A 16,823-nucleotide genomic window follows, 5' to 3' on the forward strand; every position below is an offset into this window, starting at 1 on the left:
CAAAATGAGTATCGATGCTGCTAACCCGGATGTACTCATGTTGTACGTGAGACAGCCTGAACTCGGACCCAGGTAAAGCACTACGTCCTCGCGTCCTCAGTCGTGCGAATTATACAAAGACAACACCGTTCTTCGTGAACATTGCACATTGAAATTCTAGTGTAATGTAATGTAACTCAGGTAACACAATTATGACAAACCGCGAACGTGCAGACCCGAGTATCTTCACAAAAATCCCACCTCAGTCACAGGAGAAGAAAGCGGGGCAACTTGATGAAGCTCAGCTGAAACAGTTCTTCGAAGAGGTTAGTTTCTGTGATAGTATAAGTTGCTGCACTTTTCCTCAACGGAGGGCCGAGGGGAACCATGAAATTTGTGATGGTTGAGTATGTGTGATGGTGATTGCCGATGGTCATCCAAAGAAATAAAATGAGTGTTCCACAAATTTTAAACAAAGGGCAAAAAAGGGGGGAGGGGCGGAAGCTATAAACCGTGTCTAGATTCCACTCAGCTCAGGAAGATTTCATAAATCACGGTGCCAAGGGCGTGTAGCTTAAAAAAACACAAACCAAATTCCCTATGCTTAATACTACAGGTGAAAACATGACCATGTTGTGGAACATTTCAAAGCATACCCACAGTTCACATCATCAACTGGTATTTGTAAGGAATTGTTATTCTCAGAAATAACGAACTATCAAGATTTTATTCAACCATGTATTGGCACACTTGATTGATGCCAAGATATTGTATATATATCGATCTGAAGGCCAGATAAACCCCGAGATAACATCACAAACCCTGAGATAAACATCATTTATACCGGTGATATCGCATCTACGAGTGATTCAATGCACAGGCAGGGTTTAATTCAATTTTAACTGATAATATGTGACCCAACGCTGTTTTTCAAGATTGTTGTACAGTGATGTCAAAACTTTGATAACCCCTAATGTAAAGGTTCTTTTCTTATAGTGGCATATACTTTATCAGCTTTTATCTCTAAATGCCACAATTTTAGACGGCAAATGACTAACCCAAAAAGTCGTGTCAACAAGAACTATAAATGCCAGAACCAGGGACAGAGGACTGCCGCTTTAACAGTTAAAATAGATTTATTTAGGACAGCCCTTTTCTTATTGTATTTGGTCACGTGTAATATTGACATTATGTGTTTCTGTTCATCCCAAAGTTACTGCTATTCTCCATTAAACTTTATTCTTGGTAAATTTGAGACACACGTTACGCGAACAGTATGCAGGGATGTAGAAAATTTTGGTTACAGATGGCAAAAATAAAAGTACAGGTGGTTACAAGTAGTATATGTGCACATAAAATTTATGCAAAATGTCCTGATTTTTCACTAAATCTAAATTTTCACAGCTGGCAAATTTTAGCTGACAGCTGGTTATTTTTGCCGGCTATTTTCTACATCCCTGGTCTGTGGTAAGAAGTTCTAGCAAACATGGTAGGCAGTAATGTGTTGCCAAGGTAGCTATGTTGTGAATTAAATGACAAATTTAATTATCGTCATGTTGTGGTGCAAATCATATAAGTGTGTATATGCATTTACCTTGAAATTGATTGCATTCTCATGTGTATCTCTCATATGGATAAAAGTGATACTTTTACAGAGAGTGTCTATATGCAAATCCAGTATTAGCAAATTTAAAAGTCACCCGTGATAGTCTGATGAAGGGCAATTGATTACTGCAATAAATTGTGCCATGCAAAAGTTTAGAGACATGACAGTCGTCCTTATTGTACCTTTCTGGGGGGTTTTCAGGTCATATCATTAAATGGTCTCTCAGATCTACTTTAACTTCCCTAAATTTTGTTTGTGCTTTAACCTGTTCACTCCAATGCCTTGTAAACAGGTCCACACTCACCTTTCGTAACGATAGCTTTTTGGCAAACCCATGGTGATGAAAGGGTTAACCCTTATTCTGCCAAGTTCATGTTTCACCATCAGGTCAAGTGGGTTAAAACTAGTGAAGCAAGATAGTCCCATATGGAGTGTTTTATAAACCCTTTTCCTGCCAGACAGTAATAACTGTATCACTTCCCCATCAGCCAAGTCAGTAAAAAGCGGTATTGAGCCAAAACATGACGTATTTTCACCCACTTGGCTTGGTATGTTATAGCATCTTTTGTCCAAAAAAATCAACTTTACAGTATTATGTTTTCAACAGCCTTCAAATGTACAGTATTATGTTAAAATACATCATATGGAATACGTTGTGTTTCATTAATTTTAACCATCTTGGCCTGGTGGTGAATATGGACTTGGCAGGAAAAGGGTTATAAAGACTTGAAGATTTAGAAGACAAAGATACTGTAAACATGATTTTTAGAGACTAAAGCTGCTGTAACATATCACCAAGCCCAGTGGGTGAAAATACATAGGTTTTTGGTTCAATACCGGGTACTGCTTTTTACTGACTTAGCAGATGGGGAAGTGGTACTTTCTAGCAGGTAAAGGGTTAAAATGGCCATTTATGTTGGGAGGTATGGCTCAATGATTTGGTGCTCTGTGAATTAGTGCACTTTGACACATTCACCCTCATAAAATTTTAGCAAATAACTTCCAGTTTACAGCTGAGCAGCAGAGAAGCAAAATCCTGCTCGACCAGGTAGTAAGTAAAAGCAGCAAGTTTCATCATACCTTCACATTTCATTGCATTGATGCTATGTCAGATCACTCTAGTGCCCTTCAAATGTCAAGGTGATGGCATCACTCTCTAAAAAATGGGGATTTGCATTGGTTCTTTTAAATCACAATTTGGCAGACACTTGTAACATTATTCTCATGTTTGAAGCAGCTGCATCCGCTCACTGGCAAGTACAGAGTTTAAGGTCAACGGCAATAAATTGTGAATAGAAACCACAAGACTCCTTCAATAAAGCCTCTTGAGACCAAGGAGATGTGTTTTTCCCCCGAGCTACAGGCGATGGTCCTTTTGGTGGTCCTTTTTTTTCTGTCTGAAGTGTCTGTTCACGTGAGTATTTATCAAATGTTGGAATGGTTGAATGGATAAAGATAAAACCATATGAGGTTAAGTGAAGTGTGTCCTATGTCTGTCTCCTTGGGAAACAGATGTTTGGCAGTTTCCAGGACTCCGGCAGTTATTGTTAGATCACAGTATTATGCACAAACACAATGACGTCTTGTGTGGATCATTTCCGTTGTTTGTTAATTACAGAGTTACCGTTGTGTAATGTCATCCTGACTGAAATTCCCACATATACGGTTGGTAGTGCTCAGTTCACACCTTTCCCTACAGTTTCATTGAGACTCGATATTCTGGACCAAGACATAATTCTGGTATACAAGAGAGTAGAAATCCACCTATCTGTCAGTCAGTTCTGGAAGATGGTGTAACAGTTCGCTTCAAAAATTGTAAACACAATTTGCATTGCATCATGGGAATTTTTTATACATTGTACGCAGAATCAAATGAAACCTGCTGTAGTATAGGCGCTGATGTTGACTTTCACATATTACTCAGATGCACAGGTATGGTGCAGATTTTAATGGCTGCATTGTTCCTGAATGTAGCATTGCATGCATGACTTGCTTTGCTGCAGGTAGAAATTTAGACAAACTGTGCCTGTTTTTTGTGCCAATGTTTTTTTTCTACCACTCACCATTGGATTTCTTGATACAATTATTTTTGTGGGTTTTTCATCATGAGATAGTGTGTAAAAAAGCCATTTTATGTCAACCTTGTGTCAGGTATTCCTAAAATCCCTGGTAAAAAAAATTACACAAAAGCAGAATTTTTATACATTTGAATGATAGCATACATTATGTAGCATCATTTGGAATCAGTTTTTCAGATTCACTTTCAGCATATTCTTTTCAGTTTGTGATCTAGCAGTAACAAGTCTGTCCCAATATATTGAATCAGTTTCATGATTGTGTCTTATGAAGTGTACAATGGCACTGTATGATGTCAGAAATGCTATAGAATACAGTTTCTCTACAAACTCTGTGTAGAGACATCTGGTGTCATTTGTCTCATGTCATTCTCTATGCTCAGTAGGGTTTTTATCAGTACTTTGGCACAGCTTAGGGCTGGTTTGTTTATAATTAATGCTACCTCTGCCTTGGAGAGTGGAAGTTTGTCATTCCCTTTGATTTCCAATTCATAGAGTCGTGGACTGCATATTAGGACGGGTCGTCCTTGCCACTTTCTGGTTAATTTGCATTTGAGAACACAAGTGGCACACTTTTCAATGTTTGAAGGAAGTTGATATTGTTAGGAAGAATAGCTCATGACTGGAAAACAAACAGAATGTATACAACGAAAAAATCCACAAAACGTTTTACGGCAGGTGCTGTGCTATTGTCGACAGAGCCATAAACACTTGAGATGGAAGGACATAAACATACAAAATCGCTCATCATTTCTTTGTGTTGAGATGTTGACATGCAATATAGTTGCAAAAAAAACCAGCCCAACAATTGCTCATTGATGAAGGCTTGAGGGCCACGAAAGTAACTGATTGAAAGTAAATAAGAGTATATAAAGAAAGCACTGCCAGGGTTGTCGCCCTGTCTGACAGCTGTGAACATCAGGGAACACAGAGCCACCGAAACTTAAGGACATCCATTGTGTCAATCTACTTCAGGAGTCATTGGGGAGAATAAGATCATCATCCTTGTGTATACATGCTTTTGAATGGGATTGGATCGATTGAACCAAAATTTCTTTTGTAGTGAATGAAATATTTTGTCAACAAAGTCATAGAACTACTCCATTAAAATCCTAGCCGTTGAATTGAGAAGTTAGTCAATCAAAATACAATGGATGGTTTAGTTTACAAAAGATTAAACCTTATTCCTTCAAAACAAACTGGTTTGCCTGAAACTTGTTACAAAACACTGTTGAAAAGCAAAGACTCTTGGTGTACAATCCATGAGGCAGATAATTTGGGCCTAGCAGCTCCTTTTATGAATACCAATTGAGAATATGAAGCGAGATGAGAATGAAAAATCATGTAAAAGTGTAGGGTTATAAATACTGAACTTGTTTAATTATTATCATTTATGATATGAGCTTTTAAGTAAATTTGCACTGTATACTGGACACATACCTGTGCCTGGAGGTAACAGATCATAAAGCATACAAATGTGCCCATACCAGAAATGAACACCAATATTGCTTTTCTTTTTTATCAGTAACGGGGATTGAAGACAGTGATGTATGTCGATCTTCTGACCCATATAATCCAACATTTGCAATAATACAAAATTGATCACAAAGATAGTGCCTTTTTCTTCTTTGTAGACTGGTATTGACAAACAGAAAATTCACATTGTGTACATCAAATTAAACTTGTGACTGTCAGTCTAGAAGCAGTGTATTTTAGCTTCTTTTACATATATCTTCAATGGCTCTTATTTGATTTCTTCAAGTAAGTTATACCACCCATAGAATCTGCTGTTAAACTTCACAAACTGTAAATTGTTGTAACTTGTTGTAAATTGTTGTAAATTAAATACCCTATGGAATCTGCCATTGAACTTCACAAACTGTGCATTGGGTCATATACATTAAAGAGGCACTCCCACTTGGTAACATTTTAAAACACATTTTTTTAATGCCAACGGTCGATATTTGACGTGGCGACTCCGCGCGGATCGCGAGATATCGGTAAAAACATGTCATTTCCCGAGCGTATTTTTCACATCCCGAAGTTTTCCGATCGTTTCTGGTTATGACCCGAAATCCCCCGAAAGTGTGTTGTTGTGCTGATTGACGATATTCTAAGGAGTCTAAAAACGTTCGAATGACGCAATTAATTTACATCCTACTGCGATGACTTTATATATATCATTATCAATACCTTTACCTCTGGTAATTCTTTTTTAAAACTTCTCCTTAGTGTTTGTCGTTTTCATTATTCTCAATCAGTTGTATTAAATTTATAAACTATACCACATAGATATCAGTTTTTACGTGTAAAATATAAGTTGCCTCTGATGACTACATTTTGTCATCTGCCACACAGTTACGCGTGGTTCGATACATAGCGGCCGCGGCATGTGGTATGCGCGCATACCACGCGGCGGCCACTATGCATACTATGTATCAACTCACAGTCCCTCGTGGAGGGACTGTGATCAACTGCACCTATCTGTGCTAGTCACAGCAAACTTTGTTTTTCGTTTTTTTGCCGAGTCAGTAGGACTCGGCTTTCTCCCATGGGACATGACCGCTCACCGACGCGAGTGGTACTGCTGTGGCGTACAGCAGCGTCAGCGTAGACTCGTACTCCATAGCTTAGTTGACAATGGCCCCAGTGCCGAACGTTCTATGTTCGGAAGCTGAATTCAGGTGGGCCACCGGAATTCAAACTTTAACTTTTTTGAGGACATGTTTTTATCGATATCTCGCGATCCGCGCGCAGTCGCCATTTCAAATATCGACCGTTGGCATTAAAAAAATGTGTTTTAAAAATGTTACAAAGTGGGAGTGCCTCTTTAAAATGTAAATAAAAATTACATCCAGTGTATGATTATATCACATGAAATTCACCAAATACTACTTTGGACTTATTTACAGCCTGTCATAAAAAGTAAACTCAGAGACTCAGAGACTGTTCCCATAGTTCAGACACCAGATGACACCACATCCATGTTGTGTCATTTTAAACACATTCTAGCTACACAAAACAAAACTAGGAAATGTTATTTTAACATGTGTGAGATTACTCTAAAACAATTTTTTTTTATTTTAATAAATATTTTCCATGTTTTCTTACAGGGTTATACTCTCGTTCCTGATTTTTTTAGTCGAGAAGAATTGCAGCCTGTACGAGATGCGGTGGCAGACTGTGTGGATAGACTGGCAAATAAACTCTATGATGCTGGAAAAATCACTAGTAAGATATTTTAAAATGAATGACAACAGCTGTTGTTTTACTATTTCAACAAAACTGTATGTGAGGACCCGATGTTTTGCTCAAAATCCTATCACTGTATACCCTCCAGAACAGTTTTGTATGGTATTTAGGCAGCATACCACTTGTAAATAGGTATTCATGTTTTAAATGCAAAATCATTAAATGTATTTGTCATGGTCAGTAAAATAATGTAAACCTTCTTGTTGCAGGATTTTTATAACCAAACTTCTGATAAATGCTTTTGGCTGAAATTATGTTATGAAGATGGTGTCTGTCATCATTATTTTTCATTCTTCAGAAACCTCAGTCACACCTAGGTCTATTTGTCAGAACCCTGAGACACCCTGAGAGTGAGGTCAACAATGTCAATGTTTAACCCTGCTTACAGACATTTCAATATGAAGAATATGACACAATTTCTTGAATCTAATAGAAAGATATGCTAATAAGCTAATGATAGCTCCTTCAAAGTACAAAATTCAGCAAACCAGACAGAAATGTGTTCATTGAAATACATTCAATGCTTGTTCGACATCATTTTAGTTCATTATTGATTTGCAGAAGATAGCTATTTCATGAGGGTACTACATTCCATGAAGCTGAAAATGGCAAAACTGGCCACTTTTCCCCCTCAAAAGCTGGCATAAGTCATCAGATGTTCATGTGCAATAATACTTACGTCCTATGAAACATGCACATAATTTATAAAGCATTTTTATGTAGAATCACCTAGCCAGCAGTGTAATAGTCGCGCCAGCAGCTTACTGACTACACATGCACAGAGTCATAATATACTATGCGAGTAACCGGAAGTGTACCTGACTTTCATTGGCGCCGCCATGTTTTTTTTGAGTGCTCTTAAATAAATACGAAATGTGCAAAGTGTTATTTTATAACACGCCATTAATAAAATATATCTCTTTTATATAGCCAGTAAGTATTATTATCCACCACGTCACTGATACAAATATAGTAACTATCACACCTAAAAGATAGGAAAAGAGAGAAAACTGTCATGCATATAAACGAGGACATACGCAAAGAATGCTGGGATTGAATTTGGAAAGCGCCCTCTGTGTCAATAACTAGATACTAAAATTGTCAGTTTTCAGCTTGCAAGTGGAAGTTGGGCGGTGCAGTTTCTCTTGCAATGATAATGATGGCACAATACGTCCGTTGTTAAACACAATAGGGAGTTATCATGATAAAAATTGCCAATTATTATCTCCAACATTTTTAAACATTAAACAGAAGATCCTGCAGGGTATTGTGTACATGAACTGTTTTCATCAGAGGGTAAACTTGGGTAAATTGGGCATAGTTGTTGTACAAACGTATATAGTAAGTAACAATTAATTCTATTTTACCATTTACTATTAGTATTATGAATCAATACAAATAACATTTCCAATCTAATAACCCCTGACGCGACACCAAGGGCTGAGCCCTATATAATATTAGCAATAATTGCAAAGGTAATTCCATCACAACAGTAACAATGGTAGTTTTCAAATACCACATGACTGTATAAAACAGAAAACCTGTGCTTGCTGACTTAATAACCTGTTAATGAAGAAGAAATTTCACCTTTGTCTGTAATTAAGAGAAACATCAAGATGCTGGCCTGTTCAAACGGATGACGCTGATTGAAAAGCAGTTTCCAGGGGCTGCAGTTTTGCTGCACAAGACTGGCTGGCTCCCGCAGGTTTGTTCTCTCATCTTACTATCATTATACATACTTTGCATGCAATGATTTTAGTCCGGTAAAGTCGAACACTACTGTGGTATTTTTAAGTCCCCACAGAGAAAGTATGGGGGGACTTATAGATTTGGTCGTGTCTGTGTGTCTGTACGTACCTCAGTGCGTGCATACATCTGTTCATACAAATTTTTGCATCTAAATTTACACTCTTCCAAGAAAATAGGTCCTGCTACAGCATAGACAGCTATCAGCAGCACTACAGAATGACCCTGAGAGGGTGAGGCATCATAACTTTGGAATGTTTCTCCAGTTTTGATCGCCAAAAGGAATATGGCTTTCCCCTTATCTTCAGTATTTCTAAGTCATGTAGATCAAACAACTTGTAGTGAAATTCATTAATGAAAGACACAAGTTTGGTTATAAGATTAGAATACAAAAAATGATTACATTTGATATTCTACTCCTATTGACATAATTTCTTGTCTAGTTGATCACAGTAGTGGCAATATTCTTGTTATATACATATCATACCAGTATATTTTTGCACACACAGGCTTTCCGAGATCTCTGGTCTGATCAGAAACTTTTGAATGTTGTTGAGCAGTTCATCGGTACTGAAATTGCCGGTCATCCAGTGTGGAACTTGCGTGTAAAGGTAACAATATTTCCTACGCAACAATATTTCCTACATTAGTTCTTTCTCAATGAGTATTCTTACTTCTTTTTGCTTTGTCTTAGACACAAAAGATATATTTGTGCTTCTTATTTAAAGCAGCTTCCAGTCCAAGCCATTGGCATTTTATGTCGTTTTAATTTTCGATGTTCAGTATCAATTTTGATCTGCTAAATCGGAATGACTTTGCATGGTTTTTCAAATTAAATGAAATTTTTTCCCTCAACAGCATTTCATGGTCAATATTTCCTGTAGATGATTGTCAGCCTAGTAGACAACCACAACTGAAATAAGATGATTCATGCACAATACTTGTCACGGATGATGTTTATACATGGACAGAGTTTGCAACCATCAGTTTCTTTGCTCTGAAATATAAAATTCATCATTTCACCAACATTCCATAATGGCGATATTGGAAATTATCAGTTCTGTGATGTTCTGGTCTATTCAAATACGTTTCTACAATTTTTCCCATCATTCCCAACATGCTCCTCATGCGCATCCATTTAGGAATCTGGCTTTGCTTAACTCACATTCAATAGCACCGTTACCTGTACAGTGTCTATTTTAATATTTCAAATCCCTTGGATGATTTAAAATGTAGAAAGACAAAATTTCAAGTGTGTGCATTGTAGAAAATTTGGCAGACATATCAGTGATTTTAACCCTTTGACTGCTGTAGTTTTTCCCAACAAAATTTTAATGCAATATTTTACCAATTTTTTGAACTTTTCTGTAAGTTTTTCATAATTTTGGACCAAATTGATATCACATTTCATTGGCTACAGTTTTTCATCAAAATTTTGGCAAAAATCATAAAAAATTGACTGTGCTATATTTCATAAAGGTGACAAAAATAGGGTTAACACAACTTTTTTTCACAGGTGCCTCAAAATGAAGAAGCAACAGTGCCTTGGCATCAAGGTGATTTGCACAAATCAAACATTGATTTCCATCAGTAGCAAGCAAACTTAAACATCAATTCATCAGTATTTACCCTGTTAAAGTAATATAAAATGCATTGGCGTAATTGGTACCATTTGACAACATGGCGTAATTTGTACCATTTGACAACATGGCTTAATTGGTACCATTTAGGGTGAGTGGGTTGCATGTACATCTTAACAGTAAGTAGAGAAACAAGAAAGTGATTGTGAGTTTGTGTTAGGTTGGGTATGTTGGCTTGAGTACCTTAACTGGTGTCAATAGAGTGATCACTAATGTGCTGGAATGAGGATTGTTATGTCCAAAGACAGTATGACGCAACCATGTGCGTTTTGTGCTCAGTTCTAGATCACATCGAGGATGCAACATGAATAATGCAATCTTTTTCTGTGAACACCTCAGATGATACTCTGTCTCAATGTTCTGTTTTAGTCTTGGTACAATATGAATGTATCACACAGTGCAGCTGGGACTCTGTAGACAGTTGCTGGTGTCTGGCAACTCAGTGCAATCCCATTGAACTCTGCCAGAGTGATTTGCTCAGAAGTTACTATTACCAGGCTCAGTGACTGTGTACAGTCTAGGATGAGTGGAGCAGGTGTATTCAGGGTGCGTTGAGTGGAGTGGGGGGTGTGCAGGGTTGAGTTAGGTGGCCGTGGATGTGTGCCAGCTGTAATGGTTTTTGTGCAAATGGTTAAGTTGAATCAGCTTGCTGGGTCGATTGGTTCAAGTGTTAGGTGGACTGTCCTAGGTACCGTTATGTTAGGGTAAGCTGTGGAGACATAGCCCGGGGCTAATAATGGGTGTATTTGGTTGGTAGCTCTGAATTGTTTTGTTGAGTTGAGCAAATGACACTGCGCTTGGTTGATTTGGTGAGGGACTGTGTTCAGTAGAGTGTAGCTGGTGTTTTTTGTAGAATTGAAGAGCTGGCGTGTTAACTTGAGTTTCATCGGTGTATGCCAGGTTAAACGGTGATTGTGCTCGGTTGAGTGGAATTGGTCTTCTTGGATGTGGAAAACTGAAATCGGCGATATTCTGATGAGACTAAAATTGGCTAGCAGACTACTGAAAAGGGAAAGTGGAGGTTATTTGATATCACAGTGTTTCCTTAGATAAGCTGTTAGAATCGGTGGATGTAAAGCAAATATTATCTTGGCAGATGGATTACAAAAGTAAATGAGAATGTATGGTATATATAGCTTGCATGGATTTCTAGTCAAAATTGTAAATAAGGGACAGCATGTAGGGGTTTGCAGATAAAAAGAGCTTATCATTTTAAATGCATTAGTGTAAGTAAAGCATACCAGACGGTACAGATACTGGAAATGCTGTCTTCAGCTTTTAGCGACACAATACACCGATAACATTCATCATAATTAATGGCATAGTGTAAATAAATGGTATGACACTAAGTGCTTTTACGTCTCATGGCAGATGCTACCTTTAAAACACTCGGTTAGAAATTTCCAGGGTTACGGCAACTTGAAAAACATTGAGAGATATAGAACGGCTTTTATAAAAAGCGGTTGTGCTCAAATTTTGGTTTGATATTACATTTCTTAACATACATTGTCATTTGACTGTTTTATTCATATTTGTCTGTTGCACTGGCAGGTGAATGGGACAAATCGCTCTAATATTTTTGTTCTATTTCAAGTACCTGTAAATAGTCTCTTAAATATATTTTGATCAGTGAAAAACAGGTCTTGCAATTGTTAAAAAAATGTCTATGCAATAAGTGTGTGTGTGTTTAAGCCGTTTGTAATTTGCTAGTCACTACGACAGAAATAAGCTCACACATACACTATTCCACCCCATTCAGATATGGCTGGATTTTGTGCTTGACTCATTTTGTTGATCACATCCAAAGCCCAAAGTAATTATTAGATGAAAGTTACATACAACAACACTTCATGGGATAAAAACACACTTTTTGTACGCCAACAACAGCGTGTCTCTGTCTGCCTATTTTCAGATTCAGCATATTTGGATTCAGATGCACTGAAAGTACTGCAGCCTACAGCATGGATTCCTTTGTTGGATACCAATGAGCACAATGGCTGTATGCAGGTACATGCAAGCCTATAAACTTGTATCTATGCATGTCCATTTCACATTTTACTGCAGTATATCCATCACCTTGAATTTTGCCATGATTGATGATCTAACTATATATCTGATGTCTTTTGAAACATTTTCTTGTTCATTCCAAAGCTATAGTTTTTACTGAAAGGTCGATTGTAGAAGCATGAACTTTTACCGTGCATAAATATTGAAATTTCCATTTATGTCTTTTTACTAGCCCCAAGTACTAGCAAAGGCAAGAGTTTGTAATTGTAATCTGTATCTCTATGTTTTATTCATTTACTTTCCAAAATTCAACAAAACGTCCCTCTCCAATATTCCCAGGGAAATAATCAAATGCCAGCAGATACTCTCTTCAGTTGATGTACAGTGAGTTTGAATCAAAATTTTAATTTCACTAAGTAAGCAACTGTACGGCCTTTTCTTTATACTGCACTAATTATGTTTATTATTCACACAGTTCATGAGTCATCCAATTAAAAGTAATTTTGTTTTGGTTTTGGTCTGCTGGATAAGAGATAGTCTCTGTAGGGAGTTACAGTATTATTATGAAGTGTACAACTTGTAGATAGACATCTCACAGTTCATACAAACAGAGCCACTGTGAAGAGCTCTTGAAGGGCGCCCTCTCGCGATGTGTTCTTTGTTTCTATCACAACTCCGGCCATGCCATGTAGTATTGTGCCTGCTTCTGAAGTGAGTAACCAGTTCAATAATATATACTTAGACTTGTTATTGCATAATTTATCAACGGGAAGAAAATGTGATCATAGAAAGAAAGGGCTGCCCACTCAGTACTTGAAGCCCTCTGGCATTTCTTCCAAAATTAGATTCCATAATATTGTGTTCTCTCACAGGTTGCCAAGGGAGGTCACAGAAGTGGTATTCTTGGAAAGCATGTATGCTGTGCCGGTGGTACCTGGTATGTTGATCTCACCGAAGAAGAAATGGAGAAAACATTGAATGTTAATATGAAGGAAGACATTGTGACATGTGAAGTACCATATGGTGGTGTTCTCTTCATCAATAACTTGATACCACACAGAAGGTTAGTGATACCAAATACTAGCCTTCAAATGGCAACTTGTAAAACTAAATACATTCTTATCTTTTTTGAGTGCACCAGAGAAGATAAAGTATACCGAAAGACAAGACTGCTAAGATGTGTGAAATAGTTCATACATAGAAATACGCACACATGTATTAACTTACCGTACAATACATGCATAAACATACATACATACATACTTTGTACATACACACACACACATACACACACACACATACATTCATACATATACATACATGCATACATATGTAGATACCATACAATTACTGTTGAGACAGTCTGCCGAATGAGACTGCCCACTTAGTTGCTATTAACTCTTGTACATCAGAGCTCTGAATCAAAATATAAACATGTATTACAATGTAGTTTCTTCACACCTGACTCAGACAGCTAGAACATAAAACCAAACGTGAACTGTTTGCTGAATTTGAGAGAAAATCATCCATCTTTGTTTCAGTCTACAAAACTACTCTGAGGACATTCGCTGGAGTTTGGATCTGCGATGGCAGTTACCCCATCTTTCAAATGGATTCTATGGGCTGAAGGGTAATGTGTTGATGAGAACTAAGGAAGATGCAAACCTTGTGATTGACTTTGACTCCTTTGATAAAGTGGACAGACACAAGGAGGCCTGTAAACCCGAAGATGTATGAATTTTACATTACAGTTGATAAATTTCTTTTAATTTTGTGTGACCTATTTGGTAGATAGGTAGACATTGTCCAGATGGTATATGACTGAGACAGTCTGACCAGGGCAAATCTTTCTCTTATCGGCAATTGGTAATTTTTTAGGTGTTGCTACTTGATTTTCTGCCAGTAACTTTCAATTTTTTACGATCTAAGCTTACACCAGTGATGTGATATTATAGTTCCGCATTTTATCATTTCATAAACTGAGATGTATGTCTTACGGGGAGACGATATATGGCAATGGTTAAATAGTGTTAACACTTCCCTTCTGTAGATCACCTTTCTTGTTCTTTCAAAGTTTTTTGAAGTGTTTCAAAATTAACAAACAATTATTTTTTTATTTTTTACTTAGAAGGATGATGAAGCTGAATTTGACACAACCATAGCTGGTCCATGGATGTTGCGCTGGGAAATGGTACACCAGAACAGACACACTGCTAAGCTTCAAGAGGCTTCAGATCCTACAACATGGCACAAAGCATAAATGCCTATGATCAGTAAACACTACTGTACGTCAAAAAAACCATTGAATCAGACTGTTTCTAACAGTCTTACAACTTGCCCACCGAATAAGTGAAATGACTTAAGGTAGAACGCAACTAGGGGCCAGACATTCGGACTCTCAAACTTTTACAATTCATTTTAAAGCTCTTGGTGAAAGAAAACTTTTCTATGGCTTAGTTTTTCGAAATTCAAAATTTTTTATTTTTCTCCATAGAGTTAACACAGGGATGGTGGCCATTTTGAATTTCTAATATCGGTAAATCTTTTGGAATTTATTTCTCCAGTACAAAAATTTGCATGGTGACCCCCTATTTTTATTCTTGATTTTGAAAGAGAATGATTGAAAGATTCCCTGAGGAAAGTTAGAGCAAAAGTTTAAGTCTTTCACTTTCGAGATGCATACTACCTTAAAGAGAATTGTCATTGGATATTGCTTATATTTACTGCATATGGTATTTAAAACAAATTTATTGACACTCCGTGATTCAAAATTTCCCAAATCATTTCATTTAGTTTTCGCAGAAGTGCAAAAAATAGTTTTATCCTATTTAAATGATGATTTAAATTTTTCTTTTAACACCATGCTCTACATTGTGCTATGTCATTTCACTTTTGGTTGAATCTGGCAATGGTTGAGTGAAAGACAGCTTTTGTGCGGAGTGCTATTAGTGAAGACAAAGCTACCATAATACCAGAAGTGTATATCAATCTACAAAAACTAATATAATCAGCACTGTACTATTTGGTGTATCTCTGAATCTTAAATGTTTGTTTTGAATTTTTAGATATTAAATATCTGAATTTTAAATTCACTGTGATGCTGATTTATGTCAATCACAATAAAGATAGCGGGATGCTGAGCATAAAGGTGCATTTGTCTTGTCGTTATTGCGAGACGCCCTCTATGGGTAGTGCCAAGAAATTCTTTTAAGTCCACTGAATAGAATACCTCGACAAGTGAGGACAAGACACCAGCATAAGCTATCTAAAGGTCTTGATCAAAATTGCTCGTAACTAGAAAGAAAAATCAGGATATTGTTTTCAAGTCGGTTCACAGTTAGGTTCTAAAGCATACACAAACCTTATCTTCACAGACGGTAAGTCAGCAAATGTTTCAGAACCGTGTTAACAACAAGGTAAGCAATTACGGCACGAGTTTTTATGAAATCAGAGAAATAGCATGTGACATGCCTTGAGAAAGTCTGAAACCTTGATACATCCATCAATTATGCAGTACTTCTCTGTTTTCATCAGTTATTGCCGAAAATGGACTCAAAAGTAGCCTGATGCCTTGAGGTCTCCCGAGATGTTGTTGGAGTTCTACTCCATGAACTGCTAATCTCGTTATTAGCTCACATTTGGTTATACCAATGTGAGCTTATCGTATAAGCTGAAGTCGATGGCGTCTGTATGTATGTATGTATGTACGTACAGTATGTCCGTCAACATCAAAAACACGCAAACCGCTGCACGTTTCAGCTTGGTATTTGGTGTGTGGATGCATCCTGGGCTATAGATGGGATTTTGTTCAAATGAAGTCTGCGTTGCCAAAATTATGCAAATGAGCTACAAAATGTGAAAATGGTCAAGAATCAATAACTCAAGAACCACTGTTTTGATTGCTTTGAAAATTTGTGTGCAAGTACCTTAGGTGAACCTTATACAGTTTTACGAATATTGTGAAGATATCCTTAATTTTGTATTTTTGCTGAATTTTTTGGTGATTTTTCTCATTTTCAGTAAAAATTATTCTTCTCTGACACTGCCAGCCCAATTGCTGTCAAATTTGGGTTGGATGTTTGCAAGGGTGTTACTCTTCTAATTTGTTGAAATTATGACAAAATTAGGAAAATTACTATTTTGGAGCAATTTTGTCATTTTTGGTCAAAAAATCTTAAACAGTATTTCTTTTTAAAGGCCTGGACACACAACTTTTATATTTGGGTACACAGACGTACAGAGATGACAATAGTTAGATATGTGGAAATACAAATTTGTATTTTTAAGACAATATTGTCATTTTTGCTCAAGAAAACTTGTTCTCAAAATTACTTGTTTGATAGCTTTGTAATTTGGTATAAAGTCCTGAGGGATGTAATTAGATAAAGTGTTGGAAAACCCCCAAATTTGTATATTTTAGGTAATTTCTCAGTTTGTGACCTTAAATGACCCACACCAACCCAGGATATGTTGTGAGACAGTTTCGAAGGCTGTGAACATAATTTTGTCATATTTGGT

At 37.0% G+C, this 16,823-nt stretch overlaps 1 protein-coding gene across 1 annotated transcript; it reads left to right on the plus strand.

Annotated features, from left to right (window-relative positions):
• Positions 1 to 41: 41 nt before the first annotated feature.
• Positions 42 to 15,452, plus strand: LOC139149496 (uncharacterized). Its single transcript, XM_070721272.1, has 9 exons — positions 42 to 305; positions 6,774 to 6,891; positions 8,517 to 8,617; positions 9,168 to 9,269; positions 10,175 to 10,214; positions 12,211 to 12,305; positions 13,178 to 13,368; positions 13,847 to 14,036; positions 14,434 to 15,452. The coding sequence occupies exons 1-9, from the start codon at positions 192 to 194 to the stop codon at positions 14,563 to 14,565; spliced, it is 1,083 nt and encodes a 360-aa protein (XP_070577373.1). The 5' UTR covers positions 42 to 191; the 3' UTR covers positions 14,566 to 15,452.
• Positions 15,453 to 16,823: the final 1,371 nt, after the last annotated feature.

This window comes from Ptychodera flava, chromosome 14 (assembly GCF_041260155.1).
Source record: "Ptychodera flava strain L36383 chromosome 14, AS_Pfla_20210202, whole genome shotgun sequence".
In the NCBI taxonomy this organism is placed as follows: Eukaryota; Metazoa; Hemichordata; class Enteropneusta; family Ptychoderidae; genus Ptychodera; species Ptychodera flava.